At 42.3% G+C, this 27,641-nt stretch overlaps 1 protein-coding gene across 1 annotated transcript in view; it reads right to left on the bottom strand.

The window, feature by feature from the left end:
* Positions 1-27,641, bottom strand: part of PLPP3 (phospholipid phosphatase 3) — an 84,815-nt gene that overhangs the window by 34,898 nt on the left and 22,276 nt on the right. Inside the window, exon 2 of the mRNA XM_023187764.3 lies at positions 8,016-8,173. Within this exon, the coding sequence (XP_023043532.1) occupies positions 8,016-8,173 (158 nt within the window). The remainder of the gene's footprint in view (positions 1-8,015; positions 8,174-27,641) is intronic.

Raw genomic sequence — 27,641 nt, 5'->3', positions numbered from 1 at the left:
GCCTTCTCTTAGAAGGCCTACTAGGCGGTGGCATGTATGTCTCCAGAGAGACAGATGTTCACAGAACGCCCAGTAAGCGCCTGCCATCTTGAAAGGCACCTGCACCTCTAAGTTCCTGGTAGCCACAGAGGGTCAAGTTGTTCTTTTACATCTTGGTTACATGAATTGATGAACTTCTTTTGCCCAGAAAAGATTAATTCAACAAACCATTGATGATGGAGAATCATGAAAGGAGAATCACATTTCTCACTTTAGTTCTCAGTCCCAAAGGAAAGGAAAAATATAATGTATCTGGGTCCTGTTTCTAAGGATGGAGACAGATGTATGGTTGTATTTTCTCTGGAGCTGACTGCTCCATCTACTGCAATAAAGTGCGGCATCTTAAGTAACTAGAAATAGTTGATTAGAAATTTATTCTCTGATTCTTCTGTCACTTGGTTACCATCTTCCGCCTTTTTCAGGAGATCAGTGCCTCACCGTCTGGGAAAGGTAATGAAGACAGAGATCTGTCCAAAGATACCAGTGTAATTTCTGGGTTTTATGGGTAAGTCAGAACTCCAATATCTAGAATAAAGACAGCAAAGAGGCCAGAGAGGGGCTACAGAAGCTATTTATGGTTGAAATTAGCAGTGGCTGCCCTGTGCCCACAAGTCTCATGAAGAAGAGAGTCTGAGGCATAAAGCATCATTATTTTCCCAAAAGTCAGGGACTTAGTCATGGGCCTCCTGACAGCCCAACTCTGCCAGTCCAGGCAAGAATCTCCTGGCTGTTCTTTCTGCAGCATTGCCTACTGCAACCTCTTACTCTTTTTTTTACCTTGAATGTCCTAGGCTTCCTTAATATCACACCAGCATGCTTTTGTTACTACTTCTAAATAAATGTGGGTCTTCCCTAGGACTGTGTTCCTGGTGTTCTGCTGTGATCTCAGCTGCTTCAGTAGCTTCAATTATTAGCTCTATGAAGATGACCTTCAAAAGGCCATCTCTCTCTCTAGCCTCAGCCTACCCTTCTCCTCTAATTGGCCCAATTCCAATCTTCCCCCAACTCTTCCCAACTAGAGATGTTATTAGCATTTCAAATTAACCAAGTCTAAAGCCACACCCATTCCCACTCCTGTCCCAAACTTCACTTCTCTTCCCTCTATTTCTGCTCAAGGTGCCACCAAGCATATGACTGACAAAGATGTGCAATCTTAGACTCCTTCCTCTCTCTCATCCCTTTGTCCATCTGGCTTTTGCAAGGTCTCCTGCATCTATCTTTTTCTCTCTATTCCCCTTGCATGGCCACCACTGTGGTTCAGGCCTCATCCTTACCTTGATTAGAAAATTGACCAAGCTCACTTAAAATACTCTCATCAACCTCTAGCCAATTAGCCAGAGTAAAAATTTCTCAACATTCAAGGATCTTCACGATCTTGCCACAATCTTCTTTTCCTACTGTAACCTTGTCTACTCCCTTATATTCCATTCATTCAGCCAAACAGGTCTGCTCTACATTCCCTGAAAACACTTCATTGTTTTGCAGTCTCTAACATTGCTGAAGCAACGCCTTCTGCCCAGGTCAGGTTCTCTGACGAAAATCCCACTTATGCCTTAAAGTAGAGCTCAAGTGCCAACTAGTGTCCTGGGTTAGAGTTTGGCTCTTTGACTTGAGTCTTGTACAACTGAGCTCTCTCTAAGTCTCAGTTTCCTCATCTCTAAAAATGAAGATGATGACAGTATCAAAAGCAGGGTTGTGGTGAAAATTGTATGGGACAAGTGCTCGGTGAATGATGATAATGATGATGAAGTCTTGGCATAAGCCTTAGCCTTAAGTGCTCTTCCTCTGAACTCCCACAGCACTTTATTTAGACCTCAGACAATCTGCAGCATTTGACATGTTTTGTCCTTGAAGCTCTCCCCTCCCTAGCAGCCACCGCCATGCACTGCCCTGACTCTCTTCTTATTTTCAGACTAATTCTTTCCTTTCCTTGAGGGTCTAATCCTATAGTCAGTCTTGTACTTGCCTTGAATTCCCTTTAAATCGTAAGATCCAAAGGCAAGATTGGTATTTTACACATCAGCTTATAGGCCAAGGTGCCTATCACAAAGCCTGCTTGTTATAAGGGAGGTATCACCCTGTACCTACCTACACACAACAGGTGATCACCATCTCTACAAACCATTGATGCACACTGTCAATCGTAGGCAGTCATCTGCCCAGTGTTCTAGATGTTTTATCTTCCTCCATACATTTAGCTCTCCAAGCCCAGTAACTAAAAGCTTTTATAGCTAACTAAGTAAAGAGCACTCTACTTAGCACTGACCAGAGTGGGCCGTCATTAGCATCTGTTAAAGCACTTAGGCTTGAAAGCCAAACAGACTTAGGTTTTAATTCCTGTTCCCCCATTCACTAAGCAGAGTAACCTCGGGCTAGTCACTTCACCCTTATAAGCCTCAGTGTCCTCCCTCATTTGTCAAATGCGGTAAATAATAGCAACCTCACACAGCTGTTGAAGAGGATTTAAGATAAGACATGAGTTTCCGGTCCATTAAATAGCTCATAAATGTTATCTGATTCTCCACCCCATCCCCAACACACACTGCCCCTCACAGAAAGTATTTCTCGGCCTCCTAAGCATTATCACTTCAAATGGAGAATATCATCACCTTCATATTAGTTTTTCAAATAATCATGAATCCCTAAGAGCTGTACCTAACTAAGGAAGAATTGCTGCTGTTCTCACTTCTTCCAGGACATGAGAGTGAGTGCGGGTGGTGGAGAAAGGGAACAGATGAAAATTTAGTGCAATCTCCATGCCTGTGTTCGTTAAATCACAAAGAGATGCCCCCTCCCACTGTTCCCCCAGGGATAAGAAGGTCTCAGAAGAACTCCGCAGCCATCTGATCAGGGGACAACACAGTTGAAGGATTAATGTGGCCTCTCTCTGTTGGTGGTCTTGGTAATTGCACAGATGTAGAGGATTGTAAACTGGGGGACTGGGTCTCCCACTAACACACCACTGGGCCAGCACAACTGCACATTTTTCAGAGTTGAAAATTCGACTAGCCTTTAATGAGGAGGCAATGTTGGGGAACCTTGTTTTCTTGGCAGGGCTCTTGCAGATAAAGGGAGATGGAGGGGTGGGGAGGAACTAATGAAGTCCAGATGTGGGCAAACTGAAGCCTGATATTGAATAAACAAGTCTTGCAGGTACTAAGCTCTTCTTCTTGTCTCTCCAGCAAGAAATTTGCATGTGGTACAGAGTGTGTTCCCATGTGCCTCCTGGAGCATAGTTGAGATTTTAAGGAAGAAAACAAGACATTTTTCCCTGCTCCGTTAATCTTCCGATATCTTTTGACCTAATGCTTTTGATTTTCTGCCCCCAGTTTATGACTTCTTCAGTGATTTTTCACAAACATATATTGAGCACCAAGGTCTACGTCTCACACGAGCAATACCAAATCAAATCAGATCTGTCGCTCCCCCATGCAGCTAACAGGATAGCCAAGAAATAGACAAGTAAACAGACATGAGAATCAGCACAGTGACTGCAGCCACAGAGGTAGGCCCAGGGTTCTCTGTGACCTTTGGAAGGTAGGAGAGGAGACAGCTAAGGAATGCTTCCTGGAGAAATGTCTGCCTGGTGTTTATTAAGTACCTACCATGTGCCCAGAGGAAAAGACCTAGCCCCTGTCTTCCACCAACCTATTATGTAGCTTTTTTTTTTTTTTTTTTTTTTTTTTTTGGATACTGAGTCTCGCCCTGTCGCCCAAGCTGGAGTACAGAGGCGTGATCTCGGCTCACTGCATCATCCACCTCCTGGATTAAAGCGATTCTCCTGCCTCAGCCTCCCAAGCAGCTGGAACTACAGGCATGTGCCATGAAGCCCAGCTAATTTTTAAACTTTTAGTAGACACCGAGTTTCACCATGTTGACCAGACTGGTCTCAGACTCCTGACTTCAAGTGATCCACCTACCTTGGTCTCCCAGAGTGCTGGGATTACAGGCATAAGCCACTGCGCTCGGCCTATGACAGTATGTATTAAAGGTCATACATACTGCTCGAGTATGTATGACCTTGCTGCTTGAGATGGGGTAGCTGTTAAGTTTCATGACCAGAGACAACATGCAGCTGGTTGGGCTGAGGTTCACCACTGTGACCCCAGCACCTGACATATCATAGGCACTTGATAAGTACTTGTGGAAGGAGGGTAGGCTGCAGAAGACAGCAGCAGGAATCAGAGGACTCCTGGTCTGGCCATGCCACTACTTAGTTATGAGAGACTCACTCAATATCCTTGAGCCCCGGTTGACTTAGCTGTAAGAATCAACCTCCCAGGATTACTACCAGATGCAAAGAAGAGCATGCACATAAAAGCCATGCTGTAAACTGTACAACACTACAGAAATATGAAGGATGATTCTCACTTATCACACACATAATATCACATGATTTGACAACCAAAACAAGCCTATAGCATTGGTGAACTATTGTGACCAATTTATAGAGAAGCAAAGTATAGCTCCAAGGGGTTCAATGGCTCTCCTGAGGTTGAAGGACAAGTCACAGAATGAGTAAGCACAGAAGTTGGGACATGAACCTAAGACAGATGATGCCTAAGTTTGACTTTTTCTCTAGTTAGGAATATTATTACAGAAGTCTCAGATTCAAGTGGGGTAGCATTTTTATGGCTAAGGAGAGAGGGGATGCATCTATGACTCAACCATACATCAATTATTAGATATTAAGACTCTGTATAAACCCCTTTAAGGGTCTGAGCGAGGCAAGCACTGAGCCCATGTATATTTAAAATGAATACTTAGCATTTCTTCCCATTTTAAATCTTTGCCCATGATACTCTTTGTAATACAGTGCAAGACAAAACTGAGAGATAGGAGATGATATTTTACTGTTTGCTCCTAGTCTTACTGCTGCTAGAGTCATTAAGTCTTTGCAAGACAGGGATAGGAACCATTGCTTTGTGGATTTGGAAGGAATTCCTATTATGCTATAATTCCAGAATCTGAGATACATCTGAAAAAGAGGTCAACATGACTAGGTTTTTCCATATCTCCTGCCATTGAAAGGTGTCTGCTTTCTCCATAACGCCTGATGATTTGCATCTCTAAACCACACTGGTCTCCTCCACTGCCATTCCATTCCTTTGTTGTGGAGACCATCCAAATGGGAGCAGGGGCATCCGAATCAGTCAAGTCCTCTCTTGCTGTTTTAAACGAACCTGACATTCAGCAGAAGGCTCAGGACAGCAAGCAGCAGGATGATGGTTCAATTTCTAGCTCTGGACCCCTCCACCCTCCACGACTGTCACTCCTGCCCTCTAATCAGAACTGGGTTCTAGATGGGGCCAGCTGGGAAAGTGGGAACTGTGTCATCAGCATCGTCGTTGTTGTTAAATTTAAACTCTAGAGCTTTTCCAGAACTAAGAATACAAAAGTGAATTGTTCCCTCCACCTCTGAGGTCTTTGCTTTTACCTTTTTCTGTGAGTACCCTTGATAGTTATGACAGGAAAGCAGGCTAGTAGGCTTCACTAGGAGCCCCCAACTCACATGTGCCTCCAGCTGAAATGCCACAGCCATTGGACCAAGAGGTAAGAAACTCCTATTGCAAAGAGAAGTGAGAGTCAAGAGACCTGGGTTCTAATTAAATCACTATAAGAAGAGAGTGGGGGATGTGTAGCTAAGGCTGGGGTTCCTTTCCTTACTATATATATATATATATATATATATATATATATATTTTTTTTTTTTTTTGAGATGGAGTCTTGCTCTGTCGCCCAGGCTGGAGTGCAGTGGCCGGATCTCAGCTCACTGCAAGCTCTGCCTCCTGGGTTTATGCCATTCTCCTGCCTCAGCCTCCCAAGTAGCTGGGACTATAGGCACCCACCACCACACCCGGCTAGTTTTTTGTATTTTTTTAGTTGAGACGGGGTTTCACCGTGTTAGCCAGGATGGTCTCGATCTCCTGACCTCGTGATCCGCCCGTCTCGGCCTCCCAAAGTGCTGGGATTACAGGCTTGAGCCACCGCGCCCGGCCTCTTTACTATATTTTTGCCAGATATAATGTCTGGCTGTCACTTCACCATTTTTTGACTCTGTTTACTCATTTAGAATAAAAATAGTTTACATATACTGGGCATACCATATGTGCCAAGCACTGAATTACTTTATATACATTAGCTCATTTAATTCTCAAAACCTTAGTAAGTAGACATCGTATCTCCATGTAACAGGTGTATTTCCGAGGCAGGGCGCCATAAAGTTAATTTGCCACATGGTCCACAGCAGATGGGTTCAGGTCTGAACCAGGGCATGTGCCTTTAACCCTGTGCTAAACTGAAAACCACAAGAATACCTAGCTCTTGGGGTTTGTTTCTTCAAGGGTGAAATGCATCCACATTGTTCAAGTGTATCTCCCATATACAGTTGCACTGGACAAGAGATAACAATTATTGCAGTAATTTCTTGGCTTATGTTTCTCTGGAACTATAGGAAAGCACTATCTAATCCATTTTGCTGCCATTGTATGGGTTGGGGAAGCAATGCTGTTGCTCATTGTATAACGAGGCCACAGCACATGACTGTTTCAAGAAAACCTGGGAGGTCAGGAAACATTGTAATTAAAATATCAACATGACACAAATAAAGGGCAAGCCACAATGAAGCTCTCAAAAGCACATTTTTTCTAAGAAAACGTGACATCCCTTAAGGAGAAAGGGACAGGCCTTGGCAAGCAGCAAGCGAAGAGTTGCTGACCTGAAGCTCTGCTTGGGGAAGGAAAGACGGGAGGAGACACATGAACTCTAAAGAAGCTACTTTAGCATTTTCCTTTGCCTATCCTGGGGCCAGGTGAGAAAACCAGAACCATTTCCAACTAAAAGACTCTGAACTTTCCAGTGAACCCACTACTGCAGAGTGCAATTCCAGGTCTTACGGCATTCATTTGATTCTTACAGTGATCCCCTTGAGGGAATCCAAACAGCAATCTCGTTTTACAGATGAGGAAATGGAGGGTTAAAGAAATCAATGATCCACCTAATTCACACAGCTAGGAGAGGCTCTGAAGAGTGTCTCTTTCCACTGCCCTGTGCCTGGGAGCAGCCCACTAGGCAAGCTGGGAATAATGCCACAGAGAGGGACAAGCATGTGACATTCCTGTCCCTGTGCTTTTCTTATCTCACCACACTCTCGGGTATAGTGGGCTCCTTTGAAGTGTTCAATTAACTGATCCTCTAACTTTCAAAAACACCTGTTCAAACCTCAGTACATGATACTGTGCAATTATTTGCCTTTCCTGACAAACACCTTTTTCAGGGAAAGCCATTCTTCCTAGAAACTGAAACCCACAACTGTCAATTTGGAGCACATGGGAAAACTAGACCTTTCATTTTTCAGTTTTTGAACACAAAGATCCTTAGTCCACCTTTAAGAAACTACTACAGTTGCCAAACGAACTGTTTTTCTTTTAAAGGCTGGAAAGAATTCTACTAGCCTCCCTTCCCCCTCCCCAAATTCAAGCTGTTGATTGTGTGCCTGGTTTACGATGTTATTAAAAAACAAAGAGGGGTCTCAAAGTTTACAACCAACCTCCAGAGTAGGCAAGTCAAAAGAAAACTACATGAAATGTGGTACCCGTAACATCAGCAGCTTACATTTGATCCAGAGTAGGCAAGATAAGCTAACTGCCTATCCCCTTGAGCAGTTCATTTGGACAGGTTAGTCTTCCTGAACTATAAGTCTCTTTGAAATCAGCTGGGCACAGGCTGAACCCGAATTTTCTGTAGCTGTAGACTTTGAGTATGTCACTTAACTCTCACATCTGTATAATGGGGGTGATAGCACTTATTTTACATGTAGTGTTCTTAGGATTAACTACCTTGCTTCTTGGCTAAATACAGGCCAGAGAAAGTTGGCTTCTACTTGGTATAAATCTCTGTTGGCTCAGACATTCTGTAATATGACAATACAGGGAGAAGTCAGACAGGACCCACCACAGCAGAGTCTGGACACTTACCGCGAGAATGGCAATGACGATCCCCACGGCGCAGAGCACAGCGTCATTTATGGTCTCACCAGTTTTCAGTGGGTACTTGATACTCTCATCATTGCAGTAAAACCCTCGGTGGTAAGGCTTGATGGTGCTTGTCTCGATGATAAGGAAGGGGAGGCCCGCTGGTCCAGGTGGAACCACGGCATATACCAGGAGAGAAAAAAAAAGGAAGGGGAAAACATCAGTGCCAAAGAGGAACCTCAAGCAAGACCATCCCAAATATCACTGAGAGCGCTAATCTTTCCTTCCATTTGTAGAGATCTACAGCCTAGAGAGAGCTTTTGCTATGCACATCCCCGTTCCTCCTTTCCACATCCCTATGAGGAGAGAGGCATTATCCTCTTCTCTTCCCCAAGAGCTTGGAGGTAGGCAGTGAAAGAGCCAGAGCAGGGCTTTTCCCACAGTTCTACGATACCCTGCTAAAATTAAAGCCCAAATTGTAACATTTACTAATATAGCCCCAAATCTAATGATTTATGCCTCTAAGGGCATTCATTTCTTAGCTCTTAACCACTTCCCCTTTGAGAAGTTCACTAAGGCTGTGCTGCCTGGGGTAGTAAAGGCCTTGGAGTCAAAAAATGTGGATGTGAACCCCAGATCCACCACTTCCTAAGTGATTTGACCTCTGGTTCCCACTCCATTTTCCTGAGTCCCAGTTTCTTCCACAGTAAAATGAGTTGTGGTGTTGACTAAAGGAGATCAATGCACACACAACCTCTAGCACAGTGCCTGGCACAAAGTAGCTGCTTCATGAATGCCATTTTCCCAGGCTTTTCTTTCACTGTTCAAAGAACTACCAATAAGAGTGAGCACAGCTGAGCTTGGCCCTGCTGTCTGCAGACCTGGATAGAGGGCCCAGGGCACCCAGGAGCACCAAGTGGCTCTTGCAGCTGCTGCTGGTTATCAGTGACCAGTTCAGACTATTCTCTCAAAGGTCATGACAAATGGATTCCATCACCTGCCAAGAAAATTCCCTCAAAACCCTGACTCAAAAAGCAAAGGCCCATGATAACTCTCGTTTGGATGCTACAAGAGCCTCCTAATCAGGCTCATGGCCCCCATTCCCTTGTACAGATAGCCACCAGTTTGCTTCCTGAAGGGCTCGGACCATGAGCATGTCAAAGCCTTGCTAAAGCCTCTTCAACGGCGCCCCATGACACAGGGTGAAATAAAGCCTCTAAGTATGACTTTAGGAGTTCCCACGACCTGGACATCTCTCCAGCTTCATGCTCTGCTGCTCCTCTTCAGTAAGCCTCCAAGAAACCAGTACACAGAGACTGTGGATTCATGCTATTCTCTTAGACCAAATTACCTCTTCCTCCCAAACTACCTAACTGCAATACCAAGCTCCAATGACACTTTGCAAAATAAAATGACTAGCTCTTTTACAAATCTTGGAACTAGGGAAGACTACCAGAAACATGGTGGCCTTTCAGCCGGAAAGGCCATCTTCCAGTAATTCACCAAAATGACAAACACAAAGGGAAAGAGGAGAGGCACCCAACAGATGTTCTCTAGGCCTTTTAGAAAACATGGAGTTGTTTCTTTGGCCATATATATGAAAATCTATGATAAAGACGATGTTGTAGACATCTAAGGGAATGGGTACTGTTCTAAAAAGAATGCCCCACAAGTGTTACCATGGTTAAAATGGAAGAGTCTGCAGCGTTCCCTAGCATGCCGTTGGCATTGTTGTAAACAAACAAGTTAAGGGCAAGATTATTGCCAAGAGAATTAATGTGCGCACTGAGCACATTAAGCACTCCAAGCACTTCCTAAAAAACATGAAGGAAAATGACCAGAAAAAGAAAGAAGCCAAAGAGTTCAACTGAAGCACCAGCCTGCTCTACCGAGAGAAGCACACTTTGTGAGAACCAATGGGAAGGAGCCTGCTGCTGGAACATATTCCCTATGAATTCATGGCATAGTAGGTGTTAAAAAAAAATAAAATAAATAAAAGACTTCTGGACTGTAAAAAACAAAACAAAACATAGTGGCGAATATAGCCACTATTGAATGCACACTCACAACGTGTTGGGTTCTTTATATCCATTTTTGCATTGAAGTATTATTTAAGCACTATCACCCACCTTCAAGTGGAGGGAACAGAGACTCAGAGAGAATACTGAGCTCATTCAGGATCTCCTCGTCCACCTCCAAATGCTTAAATCCCTAATTTAACTTTGCAAATTGATTTCATCCAAATGTGAATTTCATTAGCTGAAAAATCCCAACATAAATAGTTGTTTAAAAGATAAAATCCCATTTTTCATGTTTTTCAAAAAGAATTAAATTCATGTCATGTTGGTTGAAGTCCCAGACCACCTCTAAAAAAAAAGTACCATGAACTCCACAATTTTTCAATTACTTTGGTTCAGACCAGCAGTGATAAAAATGCTCACTTTCTAAAAAGTGTATTTATGTATCACTGTGCATACACACATGGATTTATTTGGTTTTATTCTTTGGATTTATTTGAACTCTATGGCTATTTATTTTGTGACCCCTAACTGCTTCCTGCTAGAACAACAATTTACTTTATCAAATTCATACTGGTGCTTTGAAAAGAAAGAACAGCAACACACCAAAGTATTGTGCCTGACCTTCTCAAAGTAAACACAGAGGGGCCCTGACAGGCAATAGCCATTAGGTTTTAAAACTTTGTCTCTGCAATGGAGGAGAGGGGGCAGGGAAAGGCAGTGGATAAATGTTCTGGCTTAGAAATGATCTTTAGGGTTTAGTGGCCTGGGAGAGATATCATATGGTCCCGAACCATCTTCGTGCCACTGCCTAAACATTTTGAAATGCAACCAAGTTGGCTACGAAAAGCAGCTGAGAAGCCAGCAGTATGATATTATTAATAGTCTGCTTTTAAAGTTCCACATATTGAGATTTAAAAGTTGAGCTGCAGTCACTCTGGTGCCTAGGAGCCAAAGTGTTGCTAATAAACTCAGGAAGGGAACAGACCCCAAGTTCCCTACATTTGCACTCCACTCTTAGGCCTCCAGCTTCTATTTTTCATAGTGTTCACATGATAGGCCTGTAAAACATAGGTTTCTATGGACAATAAAACACATATAAAAGAGTTTTGGAGTTAGACAGAACTGGGTTAATGATCGCGACTCTGCTCCCTACTACTTAAGTTATTTCACATCTCCAAAACTCCCTTTCTCATCTGTTTAATGGGAAGAATGAAATCTAACTTTAGCATGGTTGGGATTATATAAAAATTAAAGCATCCATTCATTCATTCAACAAATATTTATTGAGTCTTAACTACATATATTAAGTTACAAGGAATACAAAGATGACCCAGACCCTGCCCTCAAGAAGCTTACAATCCAGTAGGGCAAGACATATATCATCAAAATCAGTTGAGAAGAAAGTTAAGGCAATAGCACTGAGTAATGTCAGCATAGAGTCTGGGGCACACTGTGGACACTCAATGAATGTTAAAAAGAGAAGGGAAGAAAGCCTCACAGAGAAGGCAGGGGAAGAAAGCGGAAAGCCTCACAGAGAAGGCAACGGAAGAAAATCTGGTCAGTCCTTTGCCCACTTTTAAACTGAGAACAGTCCAAATCCTTTTTCCTCTTTCTTTGCCTATGGCTTGGGGAGGGCTTCCAGTTCTGATTATGTGGATGAAGACCACAAACAGACAAGAAGTTGGAGCTGAATATGTTCTGTTTATTTTCTTGAAAGGCATGGAGATGGCATTTACAAAACCCAATGGCTTTTTTTTTTTTTTTGTCTCCCCTATAAACTTGTGGTATTATTGAGGGTGATGCCAGTCAAATCTTGATTTTGATCCAGGAAGAGAGTAACCACAGATTTCCTTCAGTTGATGGGAAAAGCATAAACATCCCCTCAACTAGGCAACTAGTCCTTAAGAGATATAACACTGTGCCTTGCCCTTCCAGGACACAGAAAAGAGGCTGCTCTTCTCCAACGATCTTTATTTCCAATACCGTCACCATCTTTATTACCAATCACTATAGTCCCTTATCACTTCACTTCGAGAAATTTCCCAGTGCTAGACACTGGAATTCTGGAAGTGAATACATCATAGTACCTGCCCTGGAGGAGTTCACAGTGTTGTAAGACAGTCAAAAAAGCAAGAACACTGGATTATTTCTAGTGTGATGATTGACATATGCATAAAGGACACAAAGACCATTTTACTAGAGTCTTTCAAGGTATCCAACAGAGGGTGGGAGACTTCAGTTAACTCTTATATAGTAGGAGGGGTTTCTAGAGACCACAGGCTAAGTACAATCACAAAAAAAAAAAAAAAAAAAATCAGCGCAGTTTAGGGATTTCGATACTGCCAGTTACAAAACTGATGGCTATTAAACAAATACAATTTTAAAGTTTGCTATAGAGCTAGAAGAGATGAAGGGAATGAAGGAAAGAAAGGGGAAAACAGCACCGAGAATAATAATAGGTAACATTTACTAAACAGTTATTATGTGCCCAAGCTGTCTTGAGAGTCCCCACATAAACTATTGTAGACTGACAGACCTGGCTGCCTACCATGGTCTAGGCATTGACTGGGCCACTGAAATGAAAGAGGCTAAGTTCCAACCTTCAAGTGGTCCAAAGGCTAATAGGATAAACAGTCATAAAAACTAATACATTAAGCCACCCTAAGGTTCAAAGAGATTAAAGTGACTTACCAGTCACTCTGCAAGTAAGTTATGGAGCTGAACAGGTTTCAAATGATCTGACTCTTGATTTTGGGTGCTTTCTATAAAGTAAGTGAGTCACTCTTCAGAGAAGGAAGCACCTATAAGTATTAGTAAATTAACTGAAGCTCAGCAAATCGCATGGCCTCTCATGAAAAAGGCACTGTTCAGAACAATCAAGGGAATGGCACTGGCTCAAGTTCACTGAACTTTCACTGTGTATCACACACGTGCTAGGTAACTAATTTCATCAAACTCTGAAGGCAATAGCCTGGAATTTAAATTTATTTGTAATAAAAGGTGCATTACAAAATGTTTGCAAAAAAAAAAAAAAAAAAAAAAATCTAGTGAGTACAGACCAAGACGCAGACTCAAGCATTTCTCCTTCCTTTAATCAAGGATCAATTAACTTCCTATACCTCTGGGGATTTCTTGGGATGTGTAGGTTGCAGAGGAGGTGAAATACGAACTCACTGACAAACACTTAATGGGCATAAAATCAAAGCATGAAGAAAGGCCCCTGTGTTGGGTTCAGGCCTTTGAAACTTCTCTGGCTTTGAAAAACTAACACTGGGGCAGGTTGGGTGGTTTGGGGGTGGAGTGTAAAAAAACACAGACTAAGTTTTGAGGCCCACCCATTGATAAACTCATGTGGGAAGTGTTACCCAAGTGACCTGGCCCCAAAGCCCTGCTCCCTGCAGCCACAGTTCACCTTTGCACAAAATTAAACACAGCCTCCTTCTCACAAAGTGCTTTTCAGAAAGTCCTTGGTGAGGCTAAGAAGAGAATGAGAGGAAGAGTGAAGAAGAAATCTTTGCATTTTTGCCTCACCAGAATCAGAGCACCAGGAAGGCACTTTCATGTCTCCTACATACCAAGTCCTTCATGTCCTTTTCCAGAGTTGTTCAATTTTCCACTCAAAACAATCTGTAGTCATGATAAAATACATGAAGTCCAGGATCTGCGAGAATAATAATTAAACTAACATCTGCAGAAAGCCTACACATCTACCGACAAAATAATACTGGTTGTACAAAAGTAGGCATCTGGTATAGCATAATTACTCAAATTGGGCAGCTATTAGAACTCTGAGACAAGGCCAGCTGCGGTGGCTCATTTCTGTAATCCTAGCCCTTTGGGAGGCTGAGGCAGTTGCATTGCTTGAGCTCATAAGTTCGACACCAGCCTTGGCAACATGATGAAACTCCGTCTCTACCAAAAATACAAAACTTAGCTGAGTGTGGTGGTACCTGCCTGTAGTCCCAGCTACTCAGGAGGTAAGAGGATAACTTGAGTCCAGAAGGCGGAGGCTGCAGTAAGCCAAGATTGTGCCACTGCACTCCAGCCTGGGTGATAGAGCCAGACCTTGTCTCAAAAAAAAAAAAAAAAAAAGAACTCTGTGACCAAAAGTTTATACATCTTACCTACAGTATAGAGTTATGAGTAGGCACTGTTCTACCCATCTTACAAATGGAAAAACTGAGGATCAGAAATGTTCATCAGTTCACCTAAAATGCAGAGCTAGCAATGGTCCCAATTTGGACCAGTTATTCAAAATATAGACTGAAGACCCTGGACCTTGAAGAAGTTTAGAGTTGAGGAATTAATTAACTTAATATCCACAATAGCTATGAAACGTTGTGGGTTATTATTTTCATTTATACGCAACAGAAAACTGAGGCCAGAAGTTTTATAACTGGTACAAGGTCCCCAAGTGAGTAAATTGGTCAGTGGGTTTCGAACCCACATCTGTCTGTCTTTTGGCTCATATTTTCTTACTCTATGACCTGACCCTCCCTTTCTTTATAAACATATTCCCTGTTAAAATATCACTCACTGATTTTTTTAAATCATTTAAGGCCAGAATGGTCAACACAACTATTACTTAGAGGTTCAAAATACAAATATTTACATTGCTTGTAAGTGACAGGGCTTCTTTTTAAAGTAATTAATTGCTACTGGTCTTAGAAGTGTGCAAACTTTCTTTGGTTTACGATATTTGTCCAGATTTTTAGACTGGACACAATCCAGATGAGACAAAACTAAGTTTACTATGAAGGCATTTTTCTACCTTTGAGACAGGCTGCCATGAAAAACACTTGCTGTTGGCTGGTGTGAGCATGCAGTATTCTGGGTCTAGAGGTCTTCCTTGGCAATTGCTCATTCTTCAGTACTGGAAAGTTCAGGCCCTTTCTCCACAAAAAGAAGACTGTTGGAACCAAAAGCAACTACGTGGCAGAAATGAAGAAACCAGTGGCAGATCTAGTCCTAGTGCTCGGGTTTTCTGACCCCAAATCAAGGTCTTTAGTCCAACTTTAACACACAAGGATGGCTCTTTCCTAAGTACTGGGTACCGTGTTAGGTGCTGGGGAAAACAAAGGTGAGTAAAGTACTGCAGTGCTTTTGAGTTCCCTGCCTTCTGAAAGTCTCACCTTCCATGACAAAGAGAAACCTGTTTTAGTTTAACCATGGGTGTTGAAAAGAACTTTGGATGTCCTTTCTTATTTGAAAGTGCTTACAGTGAAAACATTTTGTTTTTAAAAATAATTAACACCATCCTCCTTAAAACCCCCAGCTCTGGCTGTTTTGGCCCTTTTAGTTGGATTTTTAAAGGGTTGCTACATTCATCTGCAAATAAAACAAACTGACGAGCAACTCAAGGTTCATATCTTTAACTGAAAGAGCTCCAAACCTCTTTTTGTCATCATTATATATTTCACAAATGAGGTGTTTTATTTCTAGTGAAACACAACTACCAGAGCAAACAGGACTCATAATCCTTTTATCCCAGGTAAAGCTGAGTCACTTTCCAAGACCTCCTTCTTTTTGATCCCTCTTTAAATAAAGATGACAGTAAGTATATATTTATTGGACACCTACTATGTGCCAGGAGCTTTGGATACATCAATTCATTTAATTCTCAAAACAATTTTCTAAATTAATTATTAGGATACAGACAAAAGATCGAGGGTCAGAGAGGTTGTAATTTGTTTCAGTATCCACTCTGAGGAGAAGAGGCATAAACAAGATATGTAAGAGAACTGTCTGACTCTAGAATTCATTCAGAGATGGGACCAGTTAGCCTTTATTGCTAAGTACACATGAACTATGTCTATGCACACATTAGCAACCTAGAAAGTCAGCTACGAAACTCTTGAAAGTGTATGTTGGCCTTGGACAAGGGCAGAAACCAAGGCTCCTCTTTAGATGTTAAGATGGAACCATACAGATCCAGCCACTCTCTCTCTGCCTCATAAGCTTCCCTTATGACCCAAAGGCATTCATTTGCAACATGGCTGCCCAGAGTTAAGACATAGCAATAGTTCCATCCATGCAAAGTACTTCTGAGTTCTTACATAAACCATCACATTTGATCTTCCTAACAACTCCATGAAGTAATGTCTTTAACATCTGAATTAAAACGATGCCTATTTATCCTTCAAGACTTAAATATCTCACCCACAAAGGATTTACTTAGCCATGTAACCCACTCTAACAGCATTAATTGCTTCTTTATTTTTTCCAATTTAACCATGATCTTTGGAGTCAGGCAGACAAGATTTCATATTCCATTCCTATCAACTGTCATGCTTGCAGTATGACCTTAACTCTGTGAACTTTATTTTTATCAGTGTATAATAAGACTTGGCACATTAATTCCCAATGTAAAGAGTTGATTAGGAGGACTAAGATGTAGTTTATAAAATATGTTAGTTCTTGCTCTTATATGTGACAGGGAGCCACCAAAAGCTTTTATGTGGGGGTAAAATGTGACCCGATTTCTGTCTGAAACTCATGCAAGGAGCCATGGGTCCACCAGCCACTTCTCATACGCAATCTAATCTCCAGGGAAAAGCATGCTCATGCAGTCCTATAATTCCAGGGACTTCTTGGGATTGGGTAGACAAATGGGGCTTCAACAGTGGTTAGTAAGAGCCAGCACCCTGACACAGGGAAGAAATATCACAGTGGGAACCCTGCCATATATTCTCAAAAGATCACATGAGGCTGTATGGGAGGCAAGTCTATAATAAGGTCGAGAAAAATACATTTATTTTTATTTTTCCAGCAGTTAAACATTCATTCATCAGCATGTGCACTCCCACCCAAGCCATGCTACCCAGATGTACACAAAACACCCCGTCCACGTGGCAGAATAAACAACCTGTGGATTGGCAGGACATCAGACCCAGGGATAGCCAAAGTCCGAGATAGTCAAAAGGCAAGACTGGAGCCAGATGCAGTGCCAAAAGTGAAGAGGTGAGCATTATGGGAGGCCCTGCAAGAACAAAATCACCCTGGTGAGCAATCCACGGGCACTCCAGGTACACCACCGAGTTACACAGCCCATGATCTAGGTTAAAGGTCACAAGCTGGCAGCCCACGGCCAAATCTGGCCTGTAGAGATGTTCCGTTTGTCCCACCCAGGGTTTTAAATGTTCCAAATTAGTTGTTAACATTTAATAACAGGCAGATAACGTCCAGATTCCCAGCTTCTTAAACCAGCTCTAAAGTGTGTGGCAATGCAGGTAGTAATAACAGCGGCTGCCTTCCTGCATGCAACATATACACATCCTCCAGGAGCTACCTACTCCTCACTGTCTCACTGACATGCAGGCTGCCTGTGGGTTGCCATTCTCATTGAGCTTGCGCTGTCAATTTTCTTATACCTGGTCTACTTTAGTCATTCATGTTAATTGCTTGGCTTTGTAAACATTTGACTTTATCCTTGCTGTAGAGAGTAAGAGTCCTTGGTTAATGACTCTTGGATAAACCTATGAAAATAGAAATTACTCTTGATTCCGTACCATCTCCCATAGTAAGTAATGGCCACATTAGACATGTATATATATGTGTATATGGTTGTGTGTGTGTATGGATTTATGTGTACGTCTTAATCTTAACCAAGACTGAGCCTCCTATCTATGTTTTCAATTATAAACCCAAAGACCATGTCAAGTCAGGGCAAGGCAGTTCATTTTTGCATTTTAGTTATGGGGAAACCGAGGCTTAGAAGCTAAGTAATTTGCCAAAGGTCATACAGTAAAATGAACAGGGATTTGAAACAAAGTTCTGCTGAACTAGAAAGCCCTTAGCAAGTTGACTCCATGAGGCTGGTGGTTAGGTCAAAATGAATATCTACCTTACTGGTCAGGTAAACAGCTTATCTTAATAAATTGCATGGTTACCCTTCAGAAGATACAGTGGACCCAACTTATAGCTCTCTATGTGATACTAAATGGGAATATCAGAGAGTTGTGTTTTTAAAAGCAATAGCTATCTAAAATCAAAACAAAAACAATCTTCTAATTGAAGCCCACTAATTCTGAAGAACAAAAAATAAAAGCAAGGTGAGAAGGGAGTTAAAAATTAAAGCCCATCAGATATTTGTTGGCATCATAAATCTTACTAAAATGGAGTTAGGCACATATCAGTAATATCCTGATGAAAGTTTAGAACTGTAAGAGATCTTAATGTCATTTATTTTCATTTAATAGATGGGAAGGTTGAGGGCTCCCACTGTCTAACATTGTAATTATTCCTGTCCCATAAATCTCCTGCACTAGCTAAGATCCTCAGAAAAGGGTTTATGTTATTCATCTCTGTGTCCCTGAAACAAGGAAAGATTCCTGGCATATAGTGGGAGTTCAACAAATGTGTATTGAATAAATGTATAGGAAACAAACCAGAATCTGGAAGACCTGGCTCCCTAGCAAATACACTCTAGGACTTGTGGCTCGTTTTCTCCCTACTTTCTAAATTTTAACCTAATGTCTCCCACATCGCAAATCCTGTTTTTTAATGCAATCCCCCAAAACAGCACAACATCCCATACCCTAATAAAGAGTAGACAATTCCATGAGGAATTATTTACAGGGAACCTAACCAGCTTCAAGTCTCAGATGGGTGGTTAGGCCAGATGGCTAAGAATAAGACACTTACCTTCAGTTTCCAGCCTTTTCCACATAGTGATAATATTAGAAAATACTCTATAGGACATTCTTAGGCAAGCTGAGCAGACTGCTGCTCAGTGATTCAGCTGCCATGCCCTACCCCACCCAGCTGCCCAAGGGCTAAGGGATCCATTTCAGCACACCCCTACCCCATTTGCTGGGATCCTCTTGGGAATTTCTGCCCTAAAGAAAGCTCCAAGTAAGGAAGAGTACAGATCTCAAGAAAGCAACTCAGACCTGGGTTTGAAAACCAGTTTTGCCACTGACGCTCTATGTGATCTTCAGCAAATTGCCTCATTTCTCTGAGCCTCAACTATAAAAAGAGGATGCCAATATCCACTTTGAAAAGCTGTGAGGATGAAATATCAGAAGGCAGGTAAATTTAACAAAGATTAGTTCTCTTCCTTCCCGGTCCTGAAAATCTACTATCAAGCTGTTTACATGATGCCAATCATCTGGCTTGACTGGTTTCCTCACTAAGGTGGTTGGGGTAACCTGGACAGGGCTGTGTCAGCTCAGACGAGGACTGTCACTTGCATTGAGCAAGACTGGAGCCGTTCCAGGGTGCCGTGGATAGGACAACCCTCACCCTGGGAGCACACTCCCCATTCCCGGTCCTGTCAATGTTCCTTTTGTAAAACACAGAAACTTTCTTCAAATCTGACAGCTGCCACCTGCACAAATAATTCAGGGATGTAATTTTGTAACTGAATACAAACCTTGAAAGCTGAAAAGTTTGAAGTCCAAACTAATCCCTTTGACCTTCTGCCTAAACACTCACTAATCACTTTTTAATTTGTAGTTGATTTCCTCTCTATGTGCTGTCCTTACAGGCTACATTTTCATTTTAGAAGTATCCAGGGAGTAAATGGCATTACAAAATACCCAATTGAAGTACAACTCAAACTTCTTTTCCCAGAGATCTAAGGCTTCTCCATGGCCCACTGAGTTTTCCAAATGGCAATGGGTGGCAAGAAAATGAGGGAGAAAATTCCTCCTTTGAAGGGGGAAACTCCTCACTGGGAGAATTATGAGCTACAGAAGTTAATAAGATGTGGTCTCTGCCCCCTAAAGATGCATGCTCTGGGGACAACCACCCACCAGCAATGTGACAAGAACTTCCACAGGGGCATTACTGAAGTGAGAGCACTGAGGACGCCCTCAGCACATGACCAGCTGGCATGCAATACCTATTTACTGACTAATCCAGTAAATGAATTTGAAATACTCCTTGTTGTCATTTGAATGCCAATTGGTATAGCCAATTTAAGGCTATATCCAAAAAAAAATCCAGAACTGAGAAGGTTTTCTTTCCAAGAAGTTGACAAAACTGCTGCTTTGTTCAGCTCTTCCAACCTTTAACGCTAAGGAAAAAAATTAGAAAAGTACTTTGAGGGAGCCCATCTAGTTCCAAAAACAATAGATGCTGAAAAGATGCCTGCTAAAAAGGAAGCGAACTGGCAGTGAAAGATGTTAATGCTGTTAAATCCAGAAGAATTTTCTTACTTGGGGAAAAAAGATGTCTACTTTAATCGTCACTAGGATTATTGTAAAATGAAACAAATTAAAATCCACTGGAGTCATCCTACTCTGCGTGGCCATTCTTTTTGCCTACTGCGTAATGGAAGCCTCAAGTGGTCCAAGCTGGATCAGGGAAAGTAAGTCAACACTAGTTATTGGTTCAATGAAGAAATGTCTGATATCAGTAAGACTGCACAAGCAAGTCTGGGATTAAGTAATAACTTAATGTTATTACCACCATCAGTCTCAGCTCTGCCACCAACTACCAGTGTGATCACAGGATCACACTTCCTCGTCTGCTCTCTGGGATTCATTTTCTTCATGTGCAAAATGAAAGGAGTGGTTTTCCCAGGTGTCTTGTGGACCTTTCTAATTTTAAGAATTTTCATCTTTATCTAAGGAGTGCAGAGTATTTTGTAAGCAAGAAGGTTTCATTTCCATGGCATCTTTACATGATGAAGGGGCTTCACCACCTACCTTTACCCCAGCTGGGGTAACTGAGGAGCACACAACTTTCTTTTAGGTTTGTGAAGGCAGACTGGCTGAGCAGAGACCTCTGGACTTCAAAGATGCTCATTTATAAAGAACAGCTCCAGAAAACACCCCAAAATCTGCAAACCTTCAGATAAAAATTGAACGAATGTTTGGCAGCTCTTGGCTCTGTCGAAGTTGTAGGCATCAGCAAAAATGGGCAGTGGGTTGGAGGGAGGTGGGGATTAACATTAGCTACCGCCAGACACTTTCCTGGTCACTTTCTTGCTGCACCTCCCTTATGCTGCCCAGTGATCCTTTCCAGGTAAGGAGTATGAGCTTGATTTTACAAAGACTGGAAATGAAGAACAGTGATAAGGCCACAGAGAAGTAGTCCAGAAAAGGACGCTGGGTCCGGCTGACTTTCCATGGAACTGTGAAGCCAGCAGATATTCTATCTTTAGTTGCTTTTCACTGGAGCTAAGGAGGGGAGCCACTCACAAACTGGGCAGCTGCTTCCTGTAGACAGAAATCCAGGTACTCCGGGACCCTCCTCAGTTGCTCCTGCAGCGCTGCCCCTTCCCCCACCAGAATGGGAATAACAAAATGTAAGGCATTCGGATACACTGGGAGAACTGGCTACAGTAAACAACTCCTAGGTGGTTTGCTATAGGAACCCTATTGTTCCAGAGGGAGGCTCTTTAGCCAGAACGCTCCAGGAAGCCACTGCTGGGTAATGCATTTTTCAGCTGTTGAGAGAAAAGGGTAGTTCCTGGGATGTTTCTTCAATGGTTCTGGAAGCCAGGCGCTTAATCCTTGCAAAGCAGCAAGGAGCCAGCTTCTCTCAGAGGGACAGAATGTCTAGAGTCCCTCTTCCAAATCAAAACATAAAACCTCCCCAGCTTCCCCTTTACAACCTCTCAAAATGTGTGAAATCAGGCAGAGGGGAGGAAGAGGGCTGCGAAGCCCAAGGGGGGTTCAGGCCTTCTCTATGCCCCTCCTTCCCTCATAACCCTGCCCACCTGACCCCTCTATTGCAGTAAATTACAAAGCCCCCACTGTTCTCTCTGCCCATCCTCCTCCTCCCACCCACCCCCACACATACACTTTTTTAAAGGGCGAAATGCCAAATAACATTATTCCCCTTCACCATGGTATTGCCATGAGAGCTGCCTGGTATGTTTGCCTGAGAAATGGAAGGTTTTCATGGAAATATCAGCTTCCACGACAGCTCCCCATTTGTAGAAGTGGCCTTGAAAAGAAGTGGAAGAATCCCCAACTGGAATCTAATTGGAAAGACAAGAGGGGAGACCAAGGCTCCCGGAATTGTTCAAAGGCCTGAGGAATACTTGACTGTGGCTTTGGGAACCCATAGGCCTTTGCGTGCTCTGGCAAAGCCCTGCTCTCCACCCTCCCTCCCTGTCCTACTGCACAATGTTGCACTGTCGTGGGTAGCCTCACCTCAAAATGGAAACTCTATAATATTAATGTGAGGGGGAGGGAAGCACTTACAGTATATATATATATATATATTATCCACAGATGTACACAGGTATCCCTGCGCACAACGTGAACTGCAGAAAACCATTTCACAGCCCATATCAACCGAACACCAGAGAAATCAAAAATGGCTTTCCGGGTTTGGTGGTGGTATGCAATTAGCAGACCTAGATACAAGGCCCTCCCTTCCACCTCTGCCAAGTCGTGGCAGTGTGACACTTGATTAGTGAATTCTCAGGACCTTAGTTTGCTTATCTTCAAGACAGGTCCTGCAGTCTAGAAGGGCTGACATGAGGATGGCAGAAGAGATGGCATGGTAAGCAGCCTGCCTCGGAACAGGTGCACAGGCATGTTTCCTCCTCCCCTTCCCACTCAAGGCACGAAGGGGAAGGAGAAGATGCCTGGGAATGGGACAGGATCCGTGAGAAACAATCTCTCCTATCATACCCCAAGTACTGCTGAGAGCAAATGGCATATGTGAGCTCCTACTTGTCCATTAAGATGACAGAATGGGTCTTGGGGAATTAATTATTCAACAAACTTGCCCTTCACAATCCCATCCAAAGAAATGGTTTGATGCCTTTCAGTGCACTGACTATACAAAATACTGAAAGACCAGTGCACTTCAAAAGACTCACAAAACCCAGGCCGGGGTTTGGCAGGAGTTCCTCAGCCACTGGGTTTTTCTGTGTGTGGTTTATAATAACATGCAAACCTGATGCCAAGTCCTAATCTATTAAGGGACTGCCAATTAGCAGAAGGCTTAGAGCTGCAGGTTTGAGAACTGGGCAGCAGGTCTAATTAGGCTTGCAAATCATTTCTCTCCATAGCCCCTCGCATCTGACACAAGGTATTACTGGCTGACTGTTCCGGATATGTTCTTTCTATATTCCTATGCACACCGGTTTTTGTTTGTTTGTTTTAAGGTTCCAGACCTGAAGGCTAAGGCATATTTTCATGTCTGCCTCCTAAATGTAAAATTGGGGATTGAACAAGTTTATCCTCTGGACAGTGATTTTCAGATTTAGCCATTCACCATCAGAGGCACTTATGAAAAAAAAAAAAAAGAGAGAAAGAAAGATAGATAGATTGATTCCAGGCCCTGCCCAGACCTACTTGACCAGAATTTCAGGGGAAGGGCATGAGAATTCTGATTTTTAATAAGACCTCCAAGTGATTTTATCCCAAGGTGATTTGGGAATCACTACTCTAACACTTAAAAGTTTCATTTTTAATAAAAGGGCTTTAAAAAATTTTATATATAATTTACATAACATGCAATTTATATATGCATATACCAAGTCAACACAATTTTAAACCACACTGAATATACAATGTTTACTGAGCACCTTATTGTGTTTCAGGAGTGGGAAATACTGAGATGAGTGAAACAGGGTTTCTGCCCTCAGAGAGCTCCTGGTTCTCATAGAAAAATTGATCTTTCCTCTACAGGGACCCCGTGAGGACTCAAACCTGCAGTTCTCCTCTCCCTTTCTCATCAGCCTAGTTGGGAACTTAGCTTTCCAATATCTTTCCCAGGACAACTTTAAGAAAGAAACAGGATGATTTCAGATGCTAAACATCAGCAGCCTGTCTTAGAAGAGGAGAAAAGCCTGAGAAACATACGGCTTCAAGATACAGGAGAAAATGTGCGCCTCAGAACTGCCTAAAGACAAAAACTGAAAGAGGGGAGTAAAATGCAGAGGCCCTCTGTGGAGCAGAAAAAGTCCTGGGCTGGGGATGTCAGGAGCTCGAGGTTGGATTCTTCTGTGAAAGAAGAAAGTCCCTTTTCGTCGCTGAGCCTCTATTAAAGAGAAGAGGCTGGACTCGCTGGTCATATCCCAAAGCAAATTCAATATGGACATTTCACCCTAGGGCCTTCATCAGAGTTTACTGTTGAGTTTTACCAGGGAGATGTGCAACCCAGAAGACCTTGGGTTCTTCAGAGCATTCTCTAAGAAATGCTGGTCTAAATAACCTCTAATCAGCCCTAAAAATATGATTCGTGTGTGGCTTTCAAACAAGACTGATTTCCAAGCTGCAAGGCCAGTGTTTAATATCTATCCTCTCCACAGTCCTGGATATCCCAGCAGGGACTCAAAATATGACTATGTCTGGGGAAGGGAGTGGAGTGGCAAGGCTGTGTTTTAGAAAGTACACCCTGCTAGCCAGACATGTGGAAGATAAACTGGGGTATGGAAGCTTTAGTTAGCTGGCTCTTGCTAATCCAGGTGTGACCAACCACCTTCCCAAGGAAAAGCCTTCTGCACTTTGAGACACATCCCATCCTTCCTGAGTAAGATGCATTAAGGCCTCTCACAGCCATGACACCACACCAGGTCCTGGACAGCACAGCTCAAATAAACACTGCCTGCTCTCCAAGAGCATCTGGGACTGGTTGCCTCTTTCCTTCAAACACCTCTCTGAAACTCATTGCTGGAGTTTCCCTACACAGACTCCCTCAGATTATCTTAACACATATATTCAGAACCACACCTAAGACTAAATTCGAACTAAATAGCAAGAGGAGGGCAATCTATCTGCTGGCAACTGACATACAATGGCAAACAGTAGCACATATACAGCTGTGTATGTGGATTTTGGAGTCAGATACACTTGGGTCCTAATTTTAACCTAAAACAAGTCGATTAACCTCTCACAGTGATGGGGGGAGGAATGAAATAGAGTGTGCAAAGAAGGTTCGTACAATGCCTGGCACACAGAAAATGCCAGTAAATGTTATTCTTATGAATATGGAATGGTGTGCCTTCTGTAAGAAGGAAAGAGACAAGCACTGTCTTGGCCCATAAAGAGATCCATTATTTATTTCACATATTGACTATGTATTATGAAAGTTACCAAGCCTTTGGCTCTCTCCCCCGACTTTGGCTTTTTTTTTGAGACTCGAGTGGGTGATTGAGAATATGGATAGCAGAAAAAGCACAGGCTTTGGGGTCAAATAGATTTGTGTTTAGAGCTTAAAGCTTAGATCTACCTCTTTTTAGTCCTGTGACATTATGCAGGCTGCTAACCTCTCTAGGGCATCTGTAAAACGGGCTAGAACCAATCTTGACGGGTTACTGTGAAGTTTAGAAATACAGTGCCATATATAAAGTGTACTCAACCCAAGGAAAGTATTGTTATTATTCATGGTCTTCTCTACAAAATACATTAGAATAAAGAAAGATGACTAGGGTAGCTCTTTGTCTCTCTGTGAGAGTATTTCCCTCCCTTTAAAGGAGGCAAGGGTAACAGGCTACGTAGAGTTTTAAGGATACCAATGTCTTTTCAATGTTCCATTATTTCCAGCTAAAGGAAAATAACTGGGGATTTTCTTAGCACTCCACACTGGTTTAAATAAAATGTGTCTTGGAACTTCCCAAGTTCACTTCACACTCCTAGTCAATCCCTATCTCTGTTCCACAGTATTTTTCACTCTCCCTTCATTCGTTTCTTTCCCAATAAATATTTATGAAGCACCTACAATGAACAGAGCACAGACTTAGGAGCAATGGGGTATATGTGGTGATCACAGTTCAAATGCTATTTCGTATTCATGTGAGGAAATTAAGAAAAGGAGTTGTAATTTGCCAAATGATACTTAGTGAAAAGGGACAGAGATGACCATTCCCTGTACAACTCCAAGGAACACCACTCACAGGCTTCAATCTCAGGGCTGAAACCAATGCTGTTGCCATTTCCACTCCTCCATTATGGAAGCAGCTGAACTGGCTCCATTCAATCCCTCCTGATTAGCAACTTCCCTGGGGGCTTTTATCTGTCCTGTGTACATGGACACCATAAGGACCATGGGCTGGCTGGTTACATTAGCTTGTTATTGTTATACTGGTTCTGGCCTTCCCTAGTGCCTATTGGGGTGTGTGTGCAATTTGCCATAATCACTTATGCAGGAGAAGGAAGGCCAAACACTAAAAAAAACCAAGAACAAACAAACAAAAACTACCAAAAACAAACAACGACAACAAAAAACACCCAAAAACCCAAGATGAAGAAACAAGAGAAAAGTCAATGATAAGTATCCAATACTGGCTACTTTTACTATGGAATGTGGTCCAATTACCAGGGATTTATTGGCATGCCAGTTAGCCTCTAGGTCACTGTGTCCCTGAATGAAACAATTTGTGAAACATGCTTAACAAGGGCCATCATGCTTGGCTAATTTTTTAATTTTTTGTAGAAACAAGGTCTCGCTATGTTGCCAAGGCTGATCTTAAACTCCTAAGCTCAAGCAAACCTCCTGCCTCAGCCTCCCAAATAACTGGGGATTACAGGTGTGAGCCGCATACTTTAAATTCAATAAAAAATTTTAGGTAAGTCTAGTGGGTTTGCCTAACCTGCTTTTTAAATAACATGACGATGTAGGCTTCAACTGGCCAAACTTACTTAAATTTAGCAGTTAATAACCATCAAACAGTCTCACACTAATCAAATTCAGATCAAGGAAGACATTTTTTTTCCCCTGGTTCACAGTATTTTCTATTCATGAGTAGGAAACAGGATGTGATGAAATTGTACCATTTTAGAGTTAGGCCTAAATTCAAATCAAACTACTTGGCTTGGGCCTCAATTTCCTCACATATAATTTGAAGGGTAGAGAGAGGAGTTAAGTTTAAAGGTAAATTGTGCCCACTCCCACCAAATTCATGTTGAAATGGTAACCCCCAGCACCTTAGAGTAGGAACTTATTTGGAGATAGGATCTTCATAGAGGTAATCAAGTTAACATGAGGCCATTAGGGCAGGCTCTAACACCATATGACTGGTGTCCCTATAAAATGGGGGAATTTGGTCACAGAGATACATATAGAGGTGAGATTACACAAAGATACAGGAATACTTAATTCTGAATGATGTTAAAGGGTCCTTGATCAAGTAATGATAAAACAATTTTAATTATGAAGACTATCATATGTATATACACCCAAATAACTGAAAGAAAATCAACATGAGTAAAAAGAAATATGCCAAAATGGCAATAGTATTTGTGGTAGATTATGGGTGATGTTCCCTGTCTTTTCCAAATCTTAAGTGGTATAGTTTAAAGCATCAATAATGATAAATGAATTTACCTTTAGAAAAAAAGCAACATTTTTATGCTAGTGTCAAAAATGACTTGGGTTTTTGAGACGCTGCCTCAAAAGAAAAAAAAGTTTCACTTCAGGGAAGGCCGAATTTAAAAACTGGTCTGGGTGGTTCAGGGAGGGTCAGTGTAGGTGAATGTAGTCTAAAGTATTTATCAAGAAGAACTGTCCCTGGGCAGGCAGGTGCAGTGGCTCACGCTTGTAATCCCAGCACTTTGGGAGGCTGAGGTGGATAGACTGCTTGAGGTCAAGAGTTTGAGGCCAGATGGGCCAACATAGAAAAGAAAGACAAAGAGCGGAGGGGAGGGGAGGGGAGGGGAGAGGAGGGGAGGGGAGCGAAGAGAGAAAGAAAGAAAGAAAG

The sequence above is a fragment of the Piliocolobus tephrosceles genome, chromosome 1 (genome assembly GCF_002776525.5).
Source record: "Piliocolobus tephrosceles isolate RC106 chromosome 1, ASM277652v3, whole genome shotgun sequence".
Taxonomy (NCBI): domain Eukaryota; kingdom Metazoa; phylum Chordata; class Mammalia; order Primates; family Cercopithecidae; genus Piliocolobus; species Piliocolobus tephrosceles.
The sequence above is the reverse complement of the archived record's forward strand: the minus strand, read 5'-3'. Positions and strand labels throughout refer to the sequence as shown.